Genomic DNA, 21,586 nt, shown 5'->3' with positions numbered 1-21,586 from the left:
CGTGGAAAAAGAAGAGGTGGATTATAGGCCTCATCAAATTTCTTCCCAAGATTTAATAATGAAACTTATTATTCCATTCATATTTCAATTCCCCTCCCCCGATTCCTTGCCCATCCCCCGCTGTGGGCAACGTTACTAGATACATTGGCTGTGGGTGCGTGCCCTATCTTGAAACATCATCATCATCATAGCCCGCGCGCGACCCTTGGTCTCGGCCATCTTGAGTGCTGGGGCAAAACGTCTACGTGTCTTGTGCTCTTCCTCCGACAGGAACAAACCGCACGGTGCTTGATCACCACAGCTGAAGGTATGATCAGCTAAGGAAACGCGCTAACTCAGAACGCCGTCATTTCATGTCGCCGCGATAAGCAAGCATCGCCGAATGGATCCCGGCTCCTTGGGCAAGGACAGCGTCGTGTCAGAGCCTTGCAGGGACGAAGATTCGTCCGAAGCAGCAACATCGCATCCGCCGCCCACTGTGACTACGTGCGAAGGTCAGGGCTTCAACCGGGGCTCGTCGTGGAAGAAGATCATGCGCGCCAAATTGAGGCGCGATCCATGTCGGCCATCCCACAACATCGGCGGTGCCGACAGTGATGTCAAGGGGTTACCCGACTCAACTAGTGAGCACCAGACGCTATGCCCCACTGCGAGCAACGTCCAGGATCCAGAACCGTCGAACGTCGAAGACCAATTCGCCATGGTGCGCGATACAGTCACAGAAATCGGTGAGTCTTCCAAGCAAGTTTCCTCGATTCACGTTGCCTCACACACAGTGGCTCGTGATGCCAACAGCAACGATCTCGTCTCTTTCTCTACCAGTATAAACAAAAGTGCGGCCACAGTGGCGCCATCGAGCTCTCTGGGAGTCGGTGCAGGCGCACGCCCGAAAACCGGAACGGCGCGGGTCAGGTCTAAAACTAAGCTATATTCAGGGACCCATCTTCCCGGTACCCCTTGCATGCCAAGAACTAGGGACGAGATCAAAAAACATCACAGCATGCAACGAGATTCACCCAAAGATATGCACAGAGCATGGCAGCAAGATGTGGAGAAAAATAAGGAATCGCTACTGCTGCAGTTGGAGGAGCAAGAGCAGAAGGAAAATTATGAAGAATCAATGCCACCGAAAGATGTGCAAGTAGAAAGCCCCGTGAAAGCCAAAGAAGTGCGCAAGAAAAAATACTCGGAACTGCTCTCGCGCTCTGGTGTGCCGGCTCTCAATCAGTCGCAGGAACCGGCTGTTGCACAGCCAGGTTTTTTTCGAGCTGCCGAAAGTGACGTCGAGAGGTTACCAGACTCAACTGGTGAGCACCAGACGCTAAGCCTTACTGCGAACAACGTCCAGGATACAGCATCGTCGAATGTCGAAGACCAATTCGCCATGGTGCGCGATACAGTCACAGAAATCGGTGAGTCTTCCACGCAAGTTTCCTCGATTCACGTTGCCTCACACACAGTGGCCCGTGATGCCAACAGCAACGATCTCGTCTCTTTCTCTACAAATATAAACAAAAGTGCAGCCACAGTGGCGCCATCGAGCTCTCTGGAAGTCGGTGCAGGCGCACGCCCGAAAACTCGAACGGCGCGGGTCAGGTCCAAAACAAAGGTATATTCGGGGACCCATCTTCCCGGTACCCGTTGCATGCCAAGAACTAGCGACGAGATCAAAAAACAGCACAGCATGCAACGGGACTCACCCAAAGATATGCACAGAGCACGGCCGCAAGATGCAGAGAAAAATAAGGAATCGCTACTGCTGCAGTTCGAGGAGCAGGAGCAGAAGGAAAATTATGAAGAATCAGTGCCACCGAAAGATGTGCAAGTAGAAAGCCCCGTGAAAACCAAAGAAGCGCGCAAGAAAAAATACTCGGAACTGCTCTCGCGCTCTGGTGTGCCGGCTCTCAATCAGTCGCAGGAACCGGCTGTCGAACAGCCAGGTTTTTTTCGAGCTGCCGAAAGTGATGTCGAGGGGTTACCCGACTCAACTGGTGAGCACCAGACGCTATGCCCCACTGCGAACAACGTCCAGGATACAGCATTGTCGAACGTCGAAGACCAATTCGCCATGGTGCGCGATACAGTCACAGAAATCGGTGAGTCTTCCACGCAAGTTTCCTCGATTCACGTTGCCTCACACACAGTGGCCCGTGATGCCAACAGCAACGATCTCGTCTCTTTCTCTACAAATATAAACAAAAGTGCAGCCACAGTGGCGCCATCGAGCTCTCTGGAAGTCGGTGCAGGCGCACGCCCGAAAACTGGAACGGCGCGGGTCAGGTCCAAAACAAAGGTATATTCGGGGACCCATCTTCCCGGTACCCGTTGCATGCCAAGAACTAGCGACGAGATCAAAAAACAGCACAGCATGCAACGGGACTCACCCAAAGATATGCACAGAGCACGGCCGCAAGATGCAGAGAAAAATAAGGAATCGCTACTGCTGCAGTTCGAGGAGGAGGAGCAGAAGGAAAATAATGAAGAATCAGTGCTCCACCATAAGAACGCCAAGTTGCAGTCGGTGTGGAAAGAACATTTCGCTCTTCTGGAGAAAAAAGACTCTTTGCTGGCACGGCTTCAAAGTCAGGATGATTTCATGCGGACTGTCGAGGCCAATGCACGAAGACTTGAACAGAAGGAAAAAGAGTTGGAGAGGCGCAAAGCCCAAATGAAGAAAATGCAGGCTATTATCCAAGAAATGGAGCAGAGGCTGAGGGAGGAAGACGAAGTGGTGAATCAATTGGAGGAGGAGAATGCACTGCTAAGGGAGGACGATTCAGAGGACCCGGGCCGCAATGAAGGTGGCTAGAATTTAAAGTACGCAGTACTTCCCTGGTCGATTCTCTTCCCTTCCACTTACTTTATCATTGCAATAAATGTAGGTGACCGCGGAAGCCTTTCCTTTAGTATTTTATTGTTTCTTAATAGCGTATTTGGGGGGCTTACTGTTCGACACGTATGAGTAGCGAAATAGTTCCACCGGATCTCCAGATATCCGAATTTAGCATGAGAGAGACAGGCTTCTTAAAAGTGAATGCGCTTGCACAGCGGTTCTCCTAGCATGCTAAAATGATGTACACAGGACATATACGACATATACACGCAACACACACTGACATACAACATACAGAATTAAGGTATTTTCTTGACACCATGGTCTAGCTATAGGAGAAAAGCTAAAAGCTCCCTTTTGGCGTGGGATGTACATGAGACACTAGTCCATGCCACGAGTAGATTTGGCATAGCCGAGGTGCGATCCTTGAGGTAGATTCAGTCTGTTGTGCGCAACGATCATTTGAAGAGGGAAGAGGCTGTAACCGCAGATTAAGTGAATTGTGTTAAGTCATACATTGCACGTAGGGTACAGTAGCTATGCCAACCGCTTCATTTTATGAATGAAGTTTTTTTTTTTTTTTTTTTTGCGTAGGCGCGGTTTAGACGAATACGGTGCCCATGCACATACACAACCATGCCTTTCAAGACCATATGCATGCGTAAATCGCACATTGGGTCGTAAGTGCGAACAGGCGTGTACTGCTGTTCCCGTTTGGTCCAGATAACACGCTATAATCAGCCTCAATGACCAATCTCGCATTCTTCTCGCAAGTCTATCGTGCCATCCACCTGACGACACCCCCGGCCACGGCGGCCGCATTTCGATGGGGGCGAAATGCGAAAACAACCGTGTACTTAGATTTAGGTGCACGTTAAAGAACCCGAGGTGGTCCAAATTTCCGGAGTCCCCCACTAAAGCGTGCCTCATAATCACATCGTGGTTAGGGCACGCAAAACCCCAAAATTTATTTTATAAATTTTTTTTACCTGACCACTCCTGCCATACTGGGCAGCCATTGATCACCAGCAAGGCAACCTTGGAGTCGCCTTGTGGGTGTGCTAACGAGAAGCACATATTCCGGAGTTTCTCTGAACATTCGTTGAAGGGCTGAATGCTTGTTTCTTCAGAACGTTCACAAAAGATTAGTACTGACTACACTTCCCGAATATCTGTGCGACGTCACTCACCTGCCTGGTTTAAGCAGCCAGTCTTTACTGTCTTCGCGGTAGCATTTCTCGAACAAAATTCAGGAGCACATCCAGAGTTATAGAGTATAAAAATTCGAACTTTGAGACAGTCAGTAATGATCATTGTACTTTGATTGACAGCTATCTCAATTACTTTGAAGTACGCACCGTTCAATCAAATTGGCATTTATTTTCTGACATAGTGAGGGAACTAACAAATAAAATACACACCTACTCTAACTATATTCCCCAATAGTAAAGCGGAATGGTACCGCCCTTTAATCGGCGTGTCGCTGACTCGAAACTATTCCGCTCCGTGAGATTAATACGCAGATTTGCCTAAATTTCAACCTTCTGCTTAAAACGGCTTTGTGACCTTTGCAATTGTTCAACAACATATTGCGTTATGAATGCCATAATTCGGAGCGATTATGTATCATACGCAGAGTCACATTGCCTTCTGCGTTTAGTAAAGAATGAGTGCTTCGAAATTTGGGTCGCAAAAAGTCAGATAAATACACTAGAGAAAGCCAAAAGAAAGTCTGACGCTGCAAGCGCGAAGCTGACCTTTCTATGTACTAACCATCATTCTCACGGAGGCCGAACTATCACAGTGCCGGTGTTTCGTCTAATGACATTAGTTGGAAACCCTATGAAATGCAAAAACGCCCGTGTGCTTGCGTTGTAGTGCACGTTAAAGAACCCCAGGTGGTCAAAATTCATCCGGAGCCCTCCACTACGGCGTGCCTCATAATCAGAACTGGTTTTGGCGCGTAAAACCCCAGAAAGAAGAAAGTGCAGGTACAAAATAAGATATATTGCGTTGTTTTAAAACACTGAATATGGCTAAAATATAATTACGAATCACAGTGACTACCAAAGCTCAAAAATATTATAATGACGTTTTCAGCGCGGTTTTGGTTCTTGTGGATATTGACGCCAAAAGGAAATCGACAGCAACCTTGCATCTCGTTATAAGCGCGTTAAACGGTAAAACTGACGCTCAGTGTGACGCGCACAAGGTGCGAATATTTGATGCCCCTCGGCTTTGAGAGGAGCAGGAGAGCACGTACACGTATAAAATCTATGCGTCATAAAGTAGTCTCTGGCACGCCACTGCAGATGGTAATAGGAAGCACAGCTGGCTCGGGTTGTGACGTGCGGTGTGCATTTTCCGCCACCTTCTCCATTTGATTTGCACGTATCGCGCAATGCCTGCGCTTGTAAAAGAGAAACCAGTGAGACACGTGTACAAGAAAGACAGACGTACGAGCGCTCGATTTATGACAAAAAAAGGAAAAAAAAAAAAAACTGGGAGGGTTGCAAGTACAGCGCTCATCCAGCCAGAATTATTTGGTAAATAAAGTGAATTCAAACTAAAATCTAGTCCACTTCCGTTCTGTACGCGTCTGCATGTCTCATATATATTAAAGAATTTAAAAATACGTATCAACTCGCCCAGCACAACATTATGTTGTATTATGGCTTGCAGCCTTGCACACAAGAGCGATTGCGCTCAACTTCAATTACAAGATTGCAAAGGTTCGGATACACCACACCACTGCGAAATTTTATTGAGCGCATTTTGAAGAGCGGTAGCACTGCGTTCGAAACTTCAAATATTTAAAAAATCTATCATCACCAAACATAAATTACAAACAGAGCTTGTAGTGAACCTGTATAACTTTTGAAAAGTTCAAGTGTCACTAGAAATTGTTTTATGCTGTTCTTATGTTTGTATAGGATTGTTGACTGATATGTTTATCATTGTCTGAATATTTCCAGCTGGGCCAGTACCTTGCGTATGTTACATTAACAAATGCCATGGATAAGTGGCATCAATTTCCTTATGTGCGTCTAAATTATAAGCGAACGTCAACAGCGAAATTCAATGATACAACCTTTGAATTCAGTACATAAATATCAACTGTTTCATGATGCTAAATGGATGGTTTGCAGTGCCTTTCTTGAGAACACGAGCTTTGCAGTTTTCTACCAAAATTAAAAGCTCCTGACAGAGCATTGCGAATAACATTATGAGTAGAGCAGAGTCCCGTACGCTCAGGATGCTTCAGACGAGTTCGTACCCATCGAGAGGCTTCCTGAGTAGACTACAGACAGAGATAGATCCTCATTGTCCGGGTTGCGGGGAAGAATTCTGTACTTTAGCCCACATGCTCTGGCAGTGCCCTGTGTTACACGACTTCAACAGCGAGGACTGGGAGAAGGCCATCACTAGCACTAAACAGGAATACTAGTAGAAGGCTGTCCAGAGGGCCCGTGAGAGAGCAGAGAGGCATGGCCTCCCGGCTCCAACATGGGATTAGCCAACAGCTAGCCAGGGGCCTCTCAGGGGCTCCAATATGGCTGGCTTCTCAGGACCTTAATAAAGTTCTTTGTCTGTCTGTCTGTCTGTCTCCAATGGCGTGTGAGGACCTTTTTGGAACTACTTGGAGCAGATGAAAAAATACCAAATGCAGTTTTGCCACATTTCCGCGGCCATGTGATAGCACTCAAGAGAGATACTGTACCCCAGACGAATAAATGGAGACGGTGGCGGCGCCGAAGAGACAGAAGTTGCTGGTAGAAGGTGTATTAGGTCTTTACTAAAGGTGGCTGAAAACCTTTCTCGCCAAAAAGCGGGTAATCAGTGGTGAATATTACGCAGTCACATCACACGAGACACCGTTCGTAATTTGACACATCGAAGAAGTGCGATTGGCCATGCATCCCGCTGGCGGTTGCTTTTCTCGAAACCTGTGGCAAGAACTGGGTGTAGAAATCTTCTTTTTCGACAACAACACACAATTGTGAACTGATATACACCTTAAAGAGGTTTCTTCTTAATTTTATAACGTAACTAGAAATGTAACGGAATCCCGCAAGTACTCCGCGGCCGCCTATGCTGGGGACGCACCCTTTTTTGCCTCTACCACTATGGCCGCCGCGACTTCATTCGCTCCCGCAGGCGGCGGCCGGGATTGCCTCTCACCACTCTGAACGGCGGCGCTGCTTTCGAGGCAACCTTTAATGCCGCGTGCTCGGCTTATGTGCTACAGAACAAGCAGATGCTACCACTGCTTCGGACGCTCGCGCAGTCCGCAGCCGGTCGCTGGACGACTGAACGAGTGTGATTCACGATGCACGGTATGCTGTTATTACTAACAAAAACTATTTTATACGTAGGCGGAAATCTCGTCCAACAATCGAGGCAGTCGCGCAACGGGTCTTCAGACAATTTGTACGCTTGTCAAAGTAAACCGCACAAAGTTTTCCGCGGCAGAACGGTATCTACGCTGTTACGATCATCATATGTTTCCAAAGTAGTCAGTGGTAGTAATGCACAGCTTAGAATTACAATGAGAATGCTACAGTATGGTCACATTCATGAAATAAATTTTCGTAAATACACAACTGATCTCCGAGGCTGATTGTAGGCTCAAACACGCATGTACATCGCGCTGCAGTGGGTGCTCCGTCCGCCTCAAAGCCAGCAGAAATTCCGTCCATGCCGACTTAAATCATTTTAGTACATCTTTTACGCAACCGTTTTCCACGTTGAAGACACCCCGTCATATTATATAGACCGCGCGAGCACGAGAATAACCACCAGAAACTGCCGCCATATGACGTCATATGCCTTGTTTCTGCTTTTCAATATGTATTCACAAATAACTGTACATTCTCAAAAGTCGTTTAGTGCAAGAAGCCTAGGTCGACTGAAATGGGACTAACTTAAATGCTCACGAATTTACCACACTTAATACAAAATGAAACCTGTAGTGTTGGGCACGAGATTGCAATCCATAATTAGCCTCCGTTAATTCGTAAATGCTTTTAGAATGTGGCCGAAACTTCCTACATGCATGCACAGAAATCGCAAACTTTTCTGCGATTCTGCTCTATTTACGGTACCCGGTTGCTGACCCGAAAGACGCCGTTTGTGCCCCGGCTGTCGCATTTCGATCGAGGTGAAATGCTAGAGGTCCGCGTACTGTGCGATCTCAGTGCTCGTTAAAGAACCACAGGTGGTCGAAATTATCCGGAGCCCTCTTGGCGGCGTCCGTCATACCCTGAGTCGCTTTGGGACGTTAAACAAGATAAACCAGTGCGCACATGTACATACCTAGGTAGTAAAGCTGCAGAAGTGCACTTGTGCCCCAGATACGAAAAACATTAAAATAAAACGGCGGCAGCATGGCACCCGCTTAACCATAAATTTAACTCATGTTCGTAGCATGGCGATCCACGCCGAGGCAAGAAACTGGACGAGCCGGGAAACTCGGGGCGAGAGTCGAGCTGCTCTCGCGTGAGTTACACGACATATGGCCAGAACAATCGTGCAGAAGCAATTTATTATCCAGCATTATAGCAGTCCGGCTACTCCACGTAGTAACGTACCTTGGATGAAGTGAGCATGCAGAGCAAATCTGGGAGCTCTTGGTAGGCTCCCAGATTTGAAAAACACCGTTGAGGAGTAAACGTAATGAAAACAGTCGATGCTCCAAGAGCTACTCGCCGTCACGCAACACACTGAATGCCACAAGTCGCACTTATATCGATATACCCGAAAAATAACACAGAATATGCGCAGGACAAGCGCGCGAGCGAACAAATGCCAGCAAAAACGAGCAATGCATAAGGAACGGCTACCGGAAGTTTCCTAGGGGCGCCGGATGCCGGCGCACAGCGTTGCTAGAGCGCGGTGGCGCTGGATAAAACTAGATGAAACCAAGGAGGCCGTGGCTGCCGTTGAGTATTCCCTAACTGTATTAGGTGAGTTGCGAATTAATCCAGTGAGGAGTTCTTGCTTTACTACCCGCATGAAAACGAACTTTCAGTTCCTCAAACACATTCATGTCGGCACAAACATAGACACCAATGATGTCTATGTTTGTTGGCTTCTTATGTGATTAATAAATATCGGGCCCCTCGGATCCCTTTCTTCTCGTTCATTACATAGCGAGGGTCTCAAATCCGGCAACATTGATGCCTTCAGGCAGCATATGTGGGTTTATTGACCAGTTGCCTACACCCAAAAAGATCACGTACTCGTGATGCCTGCGGCAGAAAGGATGTTCCGCATCCGCCGCCAAGGTTTGTGAGTAGTGGCGCTGGCTAACACTCCCAGGGTTAGTTGTAGTAGTAAAACATAAATACCCCAGGAAGTGGATGGGGAAACGGTGCCGCGGTAGCTCAATGGTAAGAGCATCGCACGCGTAATGCGAAGACGTGGGATCGTTCCCCACCTGCGGCAATTTGTTTTTTTTTTTTCATCCACTTTCATTTCCATTAATTTATCAATTCCTTTATTTCAATTAGTAAGTACACGGGATTTCCCCTATGTTGTCCTTGGTGTCTATGTTTGTTGGCTAGTAAGTAATGCTTCTATGCTCTTGATAAATTACCGGATAAAGGTAGCTTTTTCATCTGTCTGACTGACCCGCAGGCAGACCAGTCAGTGACGCTGCGTCCAAGCAGCGGCAAATGTCGTAGAGCTAAACCTGGCAAAAACAAAAAAGGCTGCCGAAATGAAAACCAGATTTCGTTTATAAATAAAAGCGTATCCTTGCCTTTCTTGGTTCGTCATCGTCGCGCCCAAAGTTAACTGAAACCTTGAAACCGCGTAGAAAAACTCGTGCGCGGGCATGCCGCCGATGTCGCCGCGTCGTCCATCGAACCAGAAACTGCTAGCAGACGGCGCGCCCCACAATTCCCTGCGATTGTTCGTTTTACGGGTGACATGCCTTGAAGCTTTAGCCACCACGCACATGCGATGGCTATTGCTTATATCGCTCAGAAAACGCGCATTAAATAGAAAAGAAGTAGAAACGCCGAAAAGCAGAAGCACGCAGAAAAGCAGAGGCGGCGCAGAAAACTACGGTCGACGGCTGCCTCCTTTCCCAAGCGCACTTACCGCCGTATTCACAAACCAAACTTATACTTATACTTATGACTTAAGTCAGCGAACAGCCCTTAACGCGTTTCAAGAACCAACCTTGTACTTATCGCAGAACTTTTCTCGTACTTATCGCCGTGATAAGTAAGGCTTGGTTAAGGTAGCCTCCGACCTACCTTAACGCTCCCTTGTAAACAAACAAAATGGCGGCGATGGACGACAACTTCGCGGAGTTCGTTAACTATCTGGAGCGTCATGAGGAACTAATGCGTGGGGCAGCCTTTTCATACGCGTCACCGCCACGGCGAGTGCTCAGGGATCGCTTGAATCCCATGGAAGTGTACGACGACTACGAGTTTTTGTGCCGTTATCGATTTACAAAAAGGACCGTGCAGCAGCTGCTCGATAGGCTGCCTCTGCGGGAGAACACCGATGGACGTGGGTTCCCTGTGCCGCCTCTCCTGCAGCTGCTCATCACACTGCGCTTCTATGGAGCCGGCACGTTCCAAATTGTGACCGGCGACCTAGTGAATGTTTCACAGCCGGCAGTGTCACGGGTAATCGAACGCGTATCGACTATGATCGCCAGAAGCCTATTTCCTGTGCTTGTGCAATTTCCCGCCGCTTCAAAAATGAGCGGTGTAATGCAAGATTTCTATAGAATAGGCAAGTTTCCCGGTGTGAGTGGGTGCATTGATTGCACCCATGTGCCAATTAAGAGCCCCGGTGGTGACCACGCCGAGGTGTACCGCAACCGGAAAGGATACTTTTCGATAAATGTTCAGGTGAGTGCTCGTTACAAATATTGCAGTGGTGGTTTGATACGCAAACAGAAGCGGTACATAATGCAGCTCGTAGTACGTTTTTGTAAATGTAACAGACGTAACAACAAGTAAATCACCCCGCTAATTTACGACGCGGTTTCACACCGCCAGTATACATCTGTGCTACGACAATTGTCGAAGCTTCGAATTTGCTATGAGGGTAACCTTAACCTCCACCTATGTCGCGGTCCTCATCGACAACTACCGCGGCCACCACTTGAACCGGCAAGTTCTTGCTCAGCATCGGAAAACGTAGTTCCCATGAAATCGCAGCGCCTCGTATTTTGATCCAGTATAATCTCGATTATGTGTGTATTTTGGGACATCGCAAAAAAAAAATTCTGTCACTTGAAAATTGTATCACACAAGAACGTAAAAAATAAGTAGATTAATGCAACGAGAGCAAGGACACCTGAAAATTCGGCAAGCTTATAATCGCTAAAGTCGGCTTTGTCGGGATACTGCGTTGTTATGCGAAGACTGCGTCATGTATTTTGTTGAAAGGTGACACGCGTTCCTTAATTATACACGCTCGCACGTACCGCCAGAGATCACGCGACGGCGGTTTGCGACAAGCGGTTTGCAACATCCGAAATTTAGCACGTTGTAGGCTGATGTACTTGGGCCGGGACTTGCCAAAAATTCGTATTGGTCATGATCTTGTAATCGAGATTCAACTGCATAACCATACCACAGAGCTACTACACTTTGACAATGACAAAAGTATTGTAGCATCTACTTTTATTTTAGTACTCTGGTTTATTGACATTTCAACAAGTGTGTTCGTGCATATTGAACAATTAATATGAGCGTTATGGTAGAGCTTTACTTATGACAAAAAGTCTACAACCAGTCAATCGGTTCACATTGTGCTGCCACGGTAAAATGTTCACCTCTACAGAATTTTCTCTATGTGTTATTGCATTTTGGATATCGCCTTTATTAACGAAGTTGCCATTTTGCAGGGAATCACGGGGCCCGACCTACAATTTTATGATGTAGTGGCTAGCTGGCCAGGGTCTGCCCACGATAGCAGAATTTTCGACAGCAGCCGCGCCAGAGTGCTGTACGAGACGGGTGCCATCCCCGGTATTCTTCTCGGAGACGTGGGCTATGCCTGCAGGTCATATCTGATGACTCCTCTCAAGGATCCTGCCCAAGGCACCCCAGAGTACAGGCAAGATAGTTTTTAATTTCTATGAAGCAGTGTAGCTGAATATCGAAATTATTTTGAAGAAGAAAGCGTGTCCTGAGAAACTTAAAAGCTCCTGCAGGCAAAGCAACATATCTGAACATGCAAGGTTAGACAAGAGCCATCACAGAATTGAAACACTTTTTATTTGCTCATTTTCAAGAATGTTCTTGCGATTCATTTCAAAAGCTCTAAACTCAAAACCGAAGGCAAAAGGCGCAGCGCATCAGAAACACACAAGAAGAACACAGACAACACACACATTTGGCGCCAAACGTGTTTTCTGTGTTCTTCTTCTTGTGTCCCGTTTCTGATGCACTACGCCTTTTGCCTTCATCATGACATACCAACAAGCCCAACGTGCAACGTTAGTCAAAAGCGAAATCTGTCTAAAAGAAAGAATGAAAATAACACGTCATGTAACATCAAACGCAATTCCTAACCTTGATCTGTGCCACTGTATTCACAGATTGCGAACAACACACATAAAGGCAGAGACATAATGCAGTTATTTTTTCAGGTACAACAAGTCACAAGCAAAAACAAGAAACAGCGTGGAACGTGTGTTTGGAATTTGGAAGAGGAGGTTTCCGTGCCTTCAGATGAAGCTGCAAATTGACACAGACACCTCACTCATAGTAATCACTGCATGTGCAGGCGCTTCACAACCTTAGCAGAATTCAACATGACCCATGCCCTCCGAATGTACAGCCCCACACTGCACCCAGTGTTCAACAGCCTACACCAACTTTGCCGAATGGACAGCCGCAGATGGCAATTCAAGACTCCAATGGCTTCAGAACTCGCTCTCGTATTATAGCAAATTATTTTTCATAAATGCATGTAAACTTTGTATTGCACTTTATATTCCTTTTTATCAAACAAAAATAGATAAGTAGGCAGCTTCAACTGGTGGACGCCAGGTACAGAGGTTAAGCGCTAGAGCGAAACACAGAATGCAGCGCAGTTTTGTTTGTGACCCTAACTAGAATCCAACCAGTCCAACAAGTACTCTTATATTTCACTTAGCTTGTCAAATGACACAAATATGGACAGGTGTGATATGACGATTTATTAGACGTCTCACGCAATCGAGGTAGTCCACGAACGCTGATGGTGTGCACAGCGACAGACGCAAGAGCACTTCTTCCTCTTCTTCACTACAATGGCCCCCGGGAGAGAAGATGAGCCATCCTGGCGACCTACGGCGTAGGTAGGATCAGGGGGTCATAGTATGGCTGAAGTCGGCTGACATGAACCGTGTCACGTCCGCGATGTCTAAGGTCGTGTGATGGCGTCACAGGCTCGACAACGTAGTTAACAGCCAAGGTACGGTCGATGACGCGGTAGGGACCATCATAGCGTGCAAGAAGTTTGGTTGAAAGGCCAGGGCTGTGAGGTGGGATCCACAACCAAACAAGGGAACCAGGCGGAAAATGTGGTGTAGGCACGTTACTGTCATGCCGCAGCTTTTGGCGACCTTGGGCGGCGGTCGTAAGGGTACGGGCGAGCTGCCTACAGTCCTCTGCGTATTTGGCGGCTTCAGACACTGGCGTGCATTCAGAAGCGTCGGGTCGGTATGGGAGCAGGGTGTCCATTGTACACGAGGGCTCGCGGCCATATAACAGAAAGAATGGCGAAAAGCCAGTGGTAGCTTGTGTGGCGGTATTATAGGCATACGTTACGAACGGCAAAACAGTGTCCCAGTTACTGTGGTCCGAGGCAACGTACATAGTCAACATGTCACCGAGTGTGTGGTTGAACCTCTCTGTCAAGCCGTTGGATGACCCGACGTAACTTCGTCGGGTCATCCCACTTGTTCTCACTGACGCGCTCATAGGTAGAGAGCCAATCTTCCACGTCAGTCTCACCGGCTCCGCTAAAGACGGGGGGGGGGGGGGGTCCTGCTGCCGCTGGACGGCGCCGCAAATGATGGGTGCGGCGGAAGCTGCAGGCGGATTGTCGGTAGGCTCGAGCATGGTAGCGGCTGAAGCAGTCGGCAACGTTCGGCTGCGAAGTTCCAGGGTGAGGTCGGGAATTGCAGCGCCTTCCACCAAATGTGATATGACGATTTATTAGACGTCTCACGCAATTGAGGCAGTCCACGAACGCTGATGGTGCGCACAGCGACAGACGCAAGAGCACTTCTTCCTCTTCTTCACTACACAGGTAACACTGCCTAGGTCAGCAAAAACTTCATAAGGGTGGTTCATAAGGTTCAATGAACCTAAAGCAAAATTGAACTCGTCCAAAAAACAAAAGTGAAAAGTAAAACAGTTAAAAGAAGCATATAACATCGCCTCTTCTCAAGTCCTCCCAAAGATTGGTCTATCAAATACATGGCGCCGTGCCACCAACACTCGCATGTTATACATACATATGCAGCATGAGCAACACAGCAGCACTGATTGCCCGCACTCTGCTTGGCCCTTCCTCTCATTTGGCAAGCTCACGGTGAAGCACAACCTCAACTGCGACAACCTTCGTAAATGCAGTATTTTGTAGCAGAATGATTATAAACTAATATGCACAGTTGGCAGTTGTGCACTGCTTATCATCAGCAATGTAAGGTTTGCTTGTTGTCGTACCCTTTTGTAACTATCTGCACTGATAGCATACAACTCTGCACTAATTGCACACAACCGTCACCAAATTCAAGACCATTTATGACGATTAAATATGCTACTTCCCCATGAAGGGATGTCATGCACTTCTGAATGTTACGAATGCAGGAGCTACCTAACTTTTGCTTGTTTTTTACAGGCACAATGTCATTAAAATTTCACAACAGCACGTTTCAGTGCTAGTTGTCTTTTTCAATCGATTCAACACTGTTCCACGTGATTACCGTGTACAAAGCCTTTGAAATTGGTGGTAGCAAACATCATGCCTGTGTTTCCCAGAATAATTGTATCAAAGGCCACGGCGGTCGCATTTCGATGGGGGCGAAATACGAAAACACCCGTGTACTTAGATTTAGGTGCACGTTAAAGAACCCCAGGTGGTCCAAATTTCTGAAGCATGAAGTTTACTCGTGATGACCATGAACTTCACACGAAGCTGTTTCTGAATGGCAGCAAAACGACACTGACATCTATAATTGCCATTTTTCAACCAAATCATGCGCTGACGCTGCAAATACAGTGCGAGGATAACGAGAGAGCACGACTACTACGTAAATAAACTGGCAGTAGTTCAGTGGCTATGGTGTTGGGCTGGTGAGCTTGACGTCACAGGTTCTATCCAAGCTGCAGTAGCTAATTCATTGTGATGGTGGTGGAATGCAAAATTGCCCGTCTACTTAGATATAGGGGCATGATAATGAACCTCAGTAGGTAAAAATTTTCGGAGTCCCCCTCTACGGCTGCCTCATAATCAGATGGTGGTTTTGGCACCATAAAATCCTATATTTTCAAAATTTTCATTAACCCTTTGCGGTCCGTTGTCAGGCAGGGCCCGACAACACAACACGGCCGTAGCGGTCCGCTGTCAGGCAGCTCCCGACAAGGGTGTTCGGGGGTTAAATTGCGCGGTTTTTTTTACTGCGACCGGTGCGCATTCTTTGTATACATGATGCGCCATCTCTTGAGGGATAAATAAAGTTTGTTTGTTGAAGTTTACTTCTTTTTGCACTAGGGTGCAGCACAATGTACAGCACGGCTTCTGGATACCAGAGTTCTCACTTGCGCGCGCAACAGCACGTTCGCGCGGTTCGCTGAGAGCATGACCACATTTTCACCGCGTGCGTTTTACGGTGGTGCATTTACTGAAAGCTTCTACGGGTTTCCATTGTCAATAGCTTTATGTTGAGGCGCACACAGCTGCAGAATCATGGTGAGAAAGAACAGCGACACCTGCAGTACCGCCGCAACCTCACCCTACAGCTGGTGGGTGACGTGAGGGCTAGAGCCAAAAAGCGAGGCCCGTCTGCGTGGAAGGAGTACGAGGAAATGCTAGATGGGAGGAGCCATTTCATCTACAAGTGCCCAGGCCGAAGCAGCAAGGACTGTGCCGCTTGTAGCGATCGAAAAACAAACGGAGGCAGGAGGGAAACGGTGTTTTTCTGCAAAACCAGCAGTAACAACCCTGCCCTGCACCCAGGAGAATGCTTCGAGCGGTATCACACGCTGCCACAAGGGCGCGTCCGTCGGCGTTCACTACGCGAATGAGTTTTTTTTTTTTTAATGGGCTTTGTCATACTGTGTAGGCAGAGTCGCCATCAACGGAGAGGTGGCATACTGGCTTGGGCGAGCCAGTATGTATGCCAGGTATACGCTTGGCGGCAGTTTCTGGTGGTTATTCTCGCGCTCGCGCGGTCAATATAATATGACGGGGCGTCTTCAACGTGGAAAACGGTTGTGTAAGACGTAATGAAATGATTTAAGTCGGCAGGGCCGGAGTTTCTCCTAGGGTCGAGGCGGACGGAGAACCCTACGCGATGTGCACGCGTGTTTGAGCCTATAATTAGCCTCGGAGATCAGTTGCAAATTTATGAAAATTTATTTCATGACTGTGACCTTAACGTAGCATTGTCATCGTAATTCTAAGCTGTGCATTAGCGGCAATGAGTATTTTGAAACATATGATGATCGTAACAGCGTAGATACCGTTCTGCTGCGCAATAAGTTGTGCGCTTTACTTTGACAAGCGTTCAAATGGACCTCTCCCTGTTTAAAAACAATGTGACGTCACTGTGCGTGGGCGGTGCATCGGCATCGACATCATCGCGCCCACCAAGTTTCTCTCTGGTTGGCAAGAGACTCCATTTCGGTTAGGCCATAGTTAGGCTTCTACGCGGAGAACACATGGAGCTGTCGGAGTATGTGCAGTCGCTGCCCGAAATTGCGCGCCAGCGTTACGCCGAAAAGCTGGAAGTTCGTGGCAACCAGTATCCTGACCCGTACACCATTTCGGTGTGGAAGAATGACCCGAAGTGTTGACCAAACGTTCGGTTTGGGGACATATACGTGTACCTCGTTCATACGCCTGGCCCGTACAGTGCCGAGGCGATGAGGTCCTACCGATCGCTGAAAGTGTACGGCCTTGCCATGGAAGGACACGTGCACAAAGTACTAATTTCCGACTTGAGTATGGAGTGCTGTTTCCTGAAAGCAGAAGTGACGCCGTCGCAGAGGACGACCGCCAAGCCCTACGAGGCATGGGCTCTTGTTTGTGGAGACGGCAGCGTCCACACGGCGCATTGTACGTGCATGGCTGGGTGAGTTGGCTTTTTTATGAACATATCTTGGTTGCTATTTACGCTCAGTTATGAGCATTCATTCCTGTCATCTCGATAAGTTTGCATCTGCAACGCGTACAGCGCCGTGTTGGCCTATCACGTTCGCATCGATGGAGCTTTCCAGCAAGCTGGAGGTTCAGGTCCAGCGAATCAAGCAACATAAATTATAGTGCATGTGTTATGACCGGCAACTATGCTTGTTGGATTACGTTGTAGCTCAGTGTGGTTTGAGCAGTGTCGACAGCGAAAATAATCAAACGATCGCTATCATATTGCGGCACATGTGCGCTCGCGCCATCGATAGAAAAGCAGCGACTGTGTGCTGGCACATACGTCAACTGCACGTTTGTTGTGGCTTGCCTATCTGAAAAGTGTACGGCATTGCACGGATGCCTTGCTGTAACATCGATTCTAAACCGTTAGTGAAGCAATTCGAAAAGCCTGCAGTGATAATTCTGACATTTTCTTCTGTGGAGCCCGATTCGAATTTCCTATTTTCCTTTAGACAAGTGGTCATGGTTTTCTTTGTAAAAATTGCTATGAATGCACAATTTGTTGTTTCCTTGCAGACTTGGAGAAGTCTGCGCACATGTGGCAGCACTGCTTTTTAAGGTGGAGCTGCTCGTTTCGTCTGGGTTTGCGAGGTCCACAACATCCCAGCTTTGCGAGTGGAACAACAAGTTTCGAGAGAGTGTAAGCCACTGTTTTGTTTTTGTTTCTATTATTTTTTTTTCAGTCTGGAAGGAATTTTAAACAATATCGGCCTTTATGTTTGTATGTGATAAAATAAGTACCGTAAAAACACGAATATTGGTCGTACTTTTTTTCAAAATATTGTGGCAAAATGTCGACCCCCGTCTTATATACCGGTCATTTTTTACGGGTGTATACCAGTTTCTTTCATTTTTTAGATTTTTAAAGTTTCCTATATTCCTTTTTTATCAGCAATGTTATGCACACGTGCACTAGCAGAAGTTTTTAATGGCACATATGTGCATTTTTTCACCATACAAAGTGCATGTAATAAAACTAAATTTGCATATAAATCCTTAATATAATCTTTCCCCACAAAATTCAGATTGTCACACGATTGTCAATCCAGACGAAACAGTTGGTGTCAGATCCCCAAGAAAAAGCAGAAATTCCTATTTCCCTACAGTTTCAATAATGCATCTTGAAGAAATTATATGTAGGACTGTTTTCTCGCAGCACATTCCCACATGTAAATACAGTAGTGAACAAAAAGATATATTTGGCATTTAGGACCTGTGAGTTAATGTGCTCGGTGCATTATGCCAGTGGAGAGCCTAGGGCCTTGCAACATGCACAGCCATGGTACTTTCTTCGCACCGCATAGCCTACCTGCCGTGTGCATAATTTGCGTATTCCAAGAATGTATTACAATGAAGCCGTAGTATCAACCAGTAGTGAAAATATGCGAGCGCTGGTGAGGTACATTTTAGTGACAGGTGGATAGGGTGGCTGAGCAAAAGGTTTGGCATGCTGCTACACGTTTATTAGATAACAAAAAGTTTAGGAAGGGGGCAGCAGTGAGCATTGTGGAATCAATGCCGTGGGAAGTGGAGCTTTATGGCACCTTTAATAACACTCTATCCATCTCAGTGGTGCAGCCAGAAGGAGAGTTCGATAACATTTTGCTTATTGATAGTCCCAGTACCATAAAACTCCTTTGTTGATACCATGGTGCTCACTGTTGCCCTTTCACGAGCTTTTGTGCGAGTGGATGCATGTGCATTTTCTTTTCTCTCGTCATTTGATCTTGTTATATATTAAACTTGAGTAGTAGCATGCCAAATCTGTTGCTTGGCTATTCTATCCATCATTAAAATGTACCTCGCAAGCGCTAACATATTTTCACTACTGGTTAATACTACACTTTCCTTGTAATACGTTCTTAGAATACGCAAATAATGCACACGGCAGGCGGGCTGTGCGGTGTGAATAAAGTGTCATGGCAGTACCTGTTGCAGGGACTAATTCCCTAGGCTAGCGATCTAGCATACCACAGCACCAACATGCTGAGCACATTACATCATGTATTTTTTTTACTACTGCATGTTAAACTGTTCCAGGAAGCTCCTGTAATATATAAAAGTAGTATAGCAAGAATTTTTTTGGAGGTGACACTATTGTCAGGTTTGGCACACGCAGTGTTTGGTATCTGCCATGTAATCAACGAGAGACTTGGTGTCTGTTTCTTTTTAGGGTTATGCATTGTGTGGTAAAATACAGATGTATACACTGTCGCTGTGAAGTAATATTTCTTGTAAGTTTGAGCATCCGTTTCAGTGCCCTTGTAGTATTAGCACAGCTGTTACTTATTTAGCCATCTTTACCTTTGTTATACTTCTCTGCAGTCATTTCATTTGCCAAGTTTATAGCAGCAGTGATGTAACATTTCTTGTACAATTAATTGCCCAGGTGGAGCCTACACGGGTTCGAGACTTGAACATTGTCAAACACCGGCACGGCAAGGTTTCCAAGGGAGTGAATAGGAAGCGCAGTGCTGCACAAGCCCCAAAGGCAAAGTTTCCAGGAATTCTTGACTCCCTTTATTCTGTTCTTCCGAATGCAGCTGTGTTTACAGCATTCTCAAAGTATGCCACACGTGGTGAAGAAACAGACAGTGCTGATGAAGGCGAGATTGCTACAGAACTGCCAGAAAGCTTGTACGAAATGTATGACAAGACATGGGAAACCCTGAATCAATGTGCCAGAGAAGAGAAAATTGATTCATTATTGAAGATGCGGATGAGCCACAGCGATGTCGCACAAATAGAAGAGAAAACGAGAGTGCAACGGAAGTGCCTGCTCTGGTTTCAACAAAGATGTGGGCGGATAACGGGATCAGTCTTCAGCAAAGTTGTTAAATGTAAGAGCGAGAGTTCTGCAGCACGCCTAGCTGGCAATATTGCCCAGTCTCCTCTAGTGCTCGATGAAACTCGTCACAGAAAGACTGTTGCTATGAAACATGGAATAGAGCACGAGGAGACTGCAAGGCAGCAGTATGTTCAGTACCAGAGGCAACATCACATGGATTTTAAATGTAGAGACGCCGGCCTGTTTATTTGCGAGGAATTTCAGTTTATTGCAGCCAGTCCAGATGGCATTGTTGAGTGCAGTTGCTGTGGCCATGGAGTTCTCGAAATTAAATGCCCATATAAGTACAGACGTGCCCATCAATGAAATCAGTGAGAGAGGTTTCTACCTAGATGAAAATCGTCGCCTGAAAGATAGTCATGAATATATGTTTCAGGTTCAAGCTGAAATGGCTTCTGCAAATGTCAATTATTGCGATTTTGTGTGTTGGTCGAAGAAAGGATTCATCGTTCTGCGCATATTAAGAGACCGTGATTTCCTTGCAAAACACATGTCAGTGCTAAAAACATTCTTGAGGCAGGCCGTGCTTCCTCAGCTGCTGTCAAGGAAGAGCACGCAAAATGTGTAGCTCCCTGCAGAAGTGGATTGCCAGATGGATTTCCGATGTCCAAAATGAACACAAGCTCTGAAAAGTTACATTCAGCTGGGTCAAGATCCCTGCAAGCGTCTCAATTTCCAAACCAGAAGATAACATTCAAGGGGCTGAGATACATAGGAGGCTGAATTACAAGAATGTGGCAACTGCTTCGGCAGCTCAGCCGTTATGAAGAGAAAAGGCCCTTGTCAGGGCCACCCAAAATATTGCTGGCAGGCACGAGATTCACGCACCCGTCTGTTTCCCTCTAATAAATCAAAAGTGTTCACCAGCATGATTACAATGTAAATTTAAGAGAAATAGAAGAAAAACAATCAGTTTTGAGCACAGTGAGCATCAAAATTATCATTGCAAAGCACAGCTAGATTGTGTTTACATGCCAACAGGAAAAATTGCATGCTTCCCCTGTTTTTTCACTTTCAAAAGTGTTTACAAAGTGTCTACTACATTGTAAAATTTTGATGGGGAATAGAATCAATGAATAGTTCCCACGAAAGAAACTGTTGTATTTCCACAAATTTAAGAACTTCTGTTCCTTACAGCATGCCATAAGTTAATCCAGCTTAGCATACACATTAACAACTTCAAAAACAATTAGGATGCTATTAACAAATCCATGTGTTGTGCTGTCATCTGCTACCACAGGTGCACTTTCTCTACATTAACCCTCCATGTCTGGTCCTCGGCGTTAGTGATAGAAGTAAATACTTCACAGCATGTTAGCACAGCAATTTTCATTTGATGAGCATTGGTGCAATGCAGTTTGTGCTGTTCTCAGACGCATGTATGGAAACATCCACAGTTGAGTAAAAATTGGAATGTGCATGTTCATAATGCTCATGCTAGCAGCATCAAGTGCAATGTAAACTGTGGATCACTACTGTGCCTAAAGTGAAAATGTGCCTGTTGGCAT

The 21,586-nt window shown here is 46.5% G+C and overlaps 2 protein-coding genes and 1 non-coding gene across 3 annotated transcripts; all 3 read left to right on the top strand.

Moving 5' to 3' along the window:
* Window positions 1–225: 225 nt before the first annotated feature.
* On the top strand, window positions 226–2,809 carry LOC125942815 (uncharacterized). The gene is made up of 2 exons (XM_049661051.1): window positions 226–584; window positions 1,953–2,809. The coding sequence occupies exons 1-2, from the start codon at window positions 383–385 to the stop codon at window positions 2,807–2,809; spliced, it is 1,059 nt and encodes a 352-aa protein (XP_049517008.1). The 5' UTR covers window positions 226–382.
* Window positions 2,810–9,208: 6,399 nt separating this feature from the next.
* Window positions 9,209–9,280, top strand: Trnat-cgu (transfer RNA threonine (anticodon CGU)). Its single transcript has one exon. It is a non-coding gene; the product is annotated as a tRNA-Thr (tRNA).
* A 656-nt stretch (window positions 9,281–9,936) lies between these two features.
* On the top strand, window positions 9,937–12,634 carry LOC119440387 (putative nuclease HARBI1; the record flags this gene model as incomplete). Its single annotated transcript, XM_049660327.1, is given in 4 exon segments — window positions 9,937–10,707; window positions 11,712–11,923; window positions 12,459–12,594; window positions 12,596–12,634. Coding segments are annotated over 4 exon segments (969 nt in total), but the record flags the coding sequence as incomplete, so codon positions are not given.
* Between the last annotated feature and the right edge of the window lie 8,952 nt (window positions 12,635–21,586).

Source organism: Dermacentor silvarum, chromosome 1 (genome assembly GCF_013339745.2).
Source record: "Dermacentor silvarum isolate Dsil-2018 chromosome 1, BIME_Dsil_1.4, whole genome shotgun sequence".
In the NCBI taxonomy this organism is placed as follows: Eukaryota; Metazoa; Arthropoda; class Arachnida; order Ixodida; family Ixodidae; genus Dermacentor; species Dermacentor silvarum.
The sequence above is the reverse complement of the archived record's forward strand: the minus strand, read 5'-3'. Positions and strand labels throughout refer to the sequence as shown.

Bases quoted from the DNA above. Each gene is read 5' to 3' on its own strand.
- LOC125942815 (XM_049661051.1), top strand. From the start codon at position 383: ATGGATCCCGGCTCCTTGGGCAAGGACAGCGTCGTGTCAGAGCCTTGC. The intron at 585-1,952 runs GTGCCGACAGTG...GTTTTTTTCGAG, and splicing joins GCCATCCCACAACATCGGCG to CTGCCGAAAGTGATGTCGAG.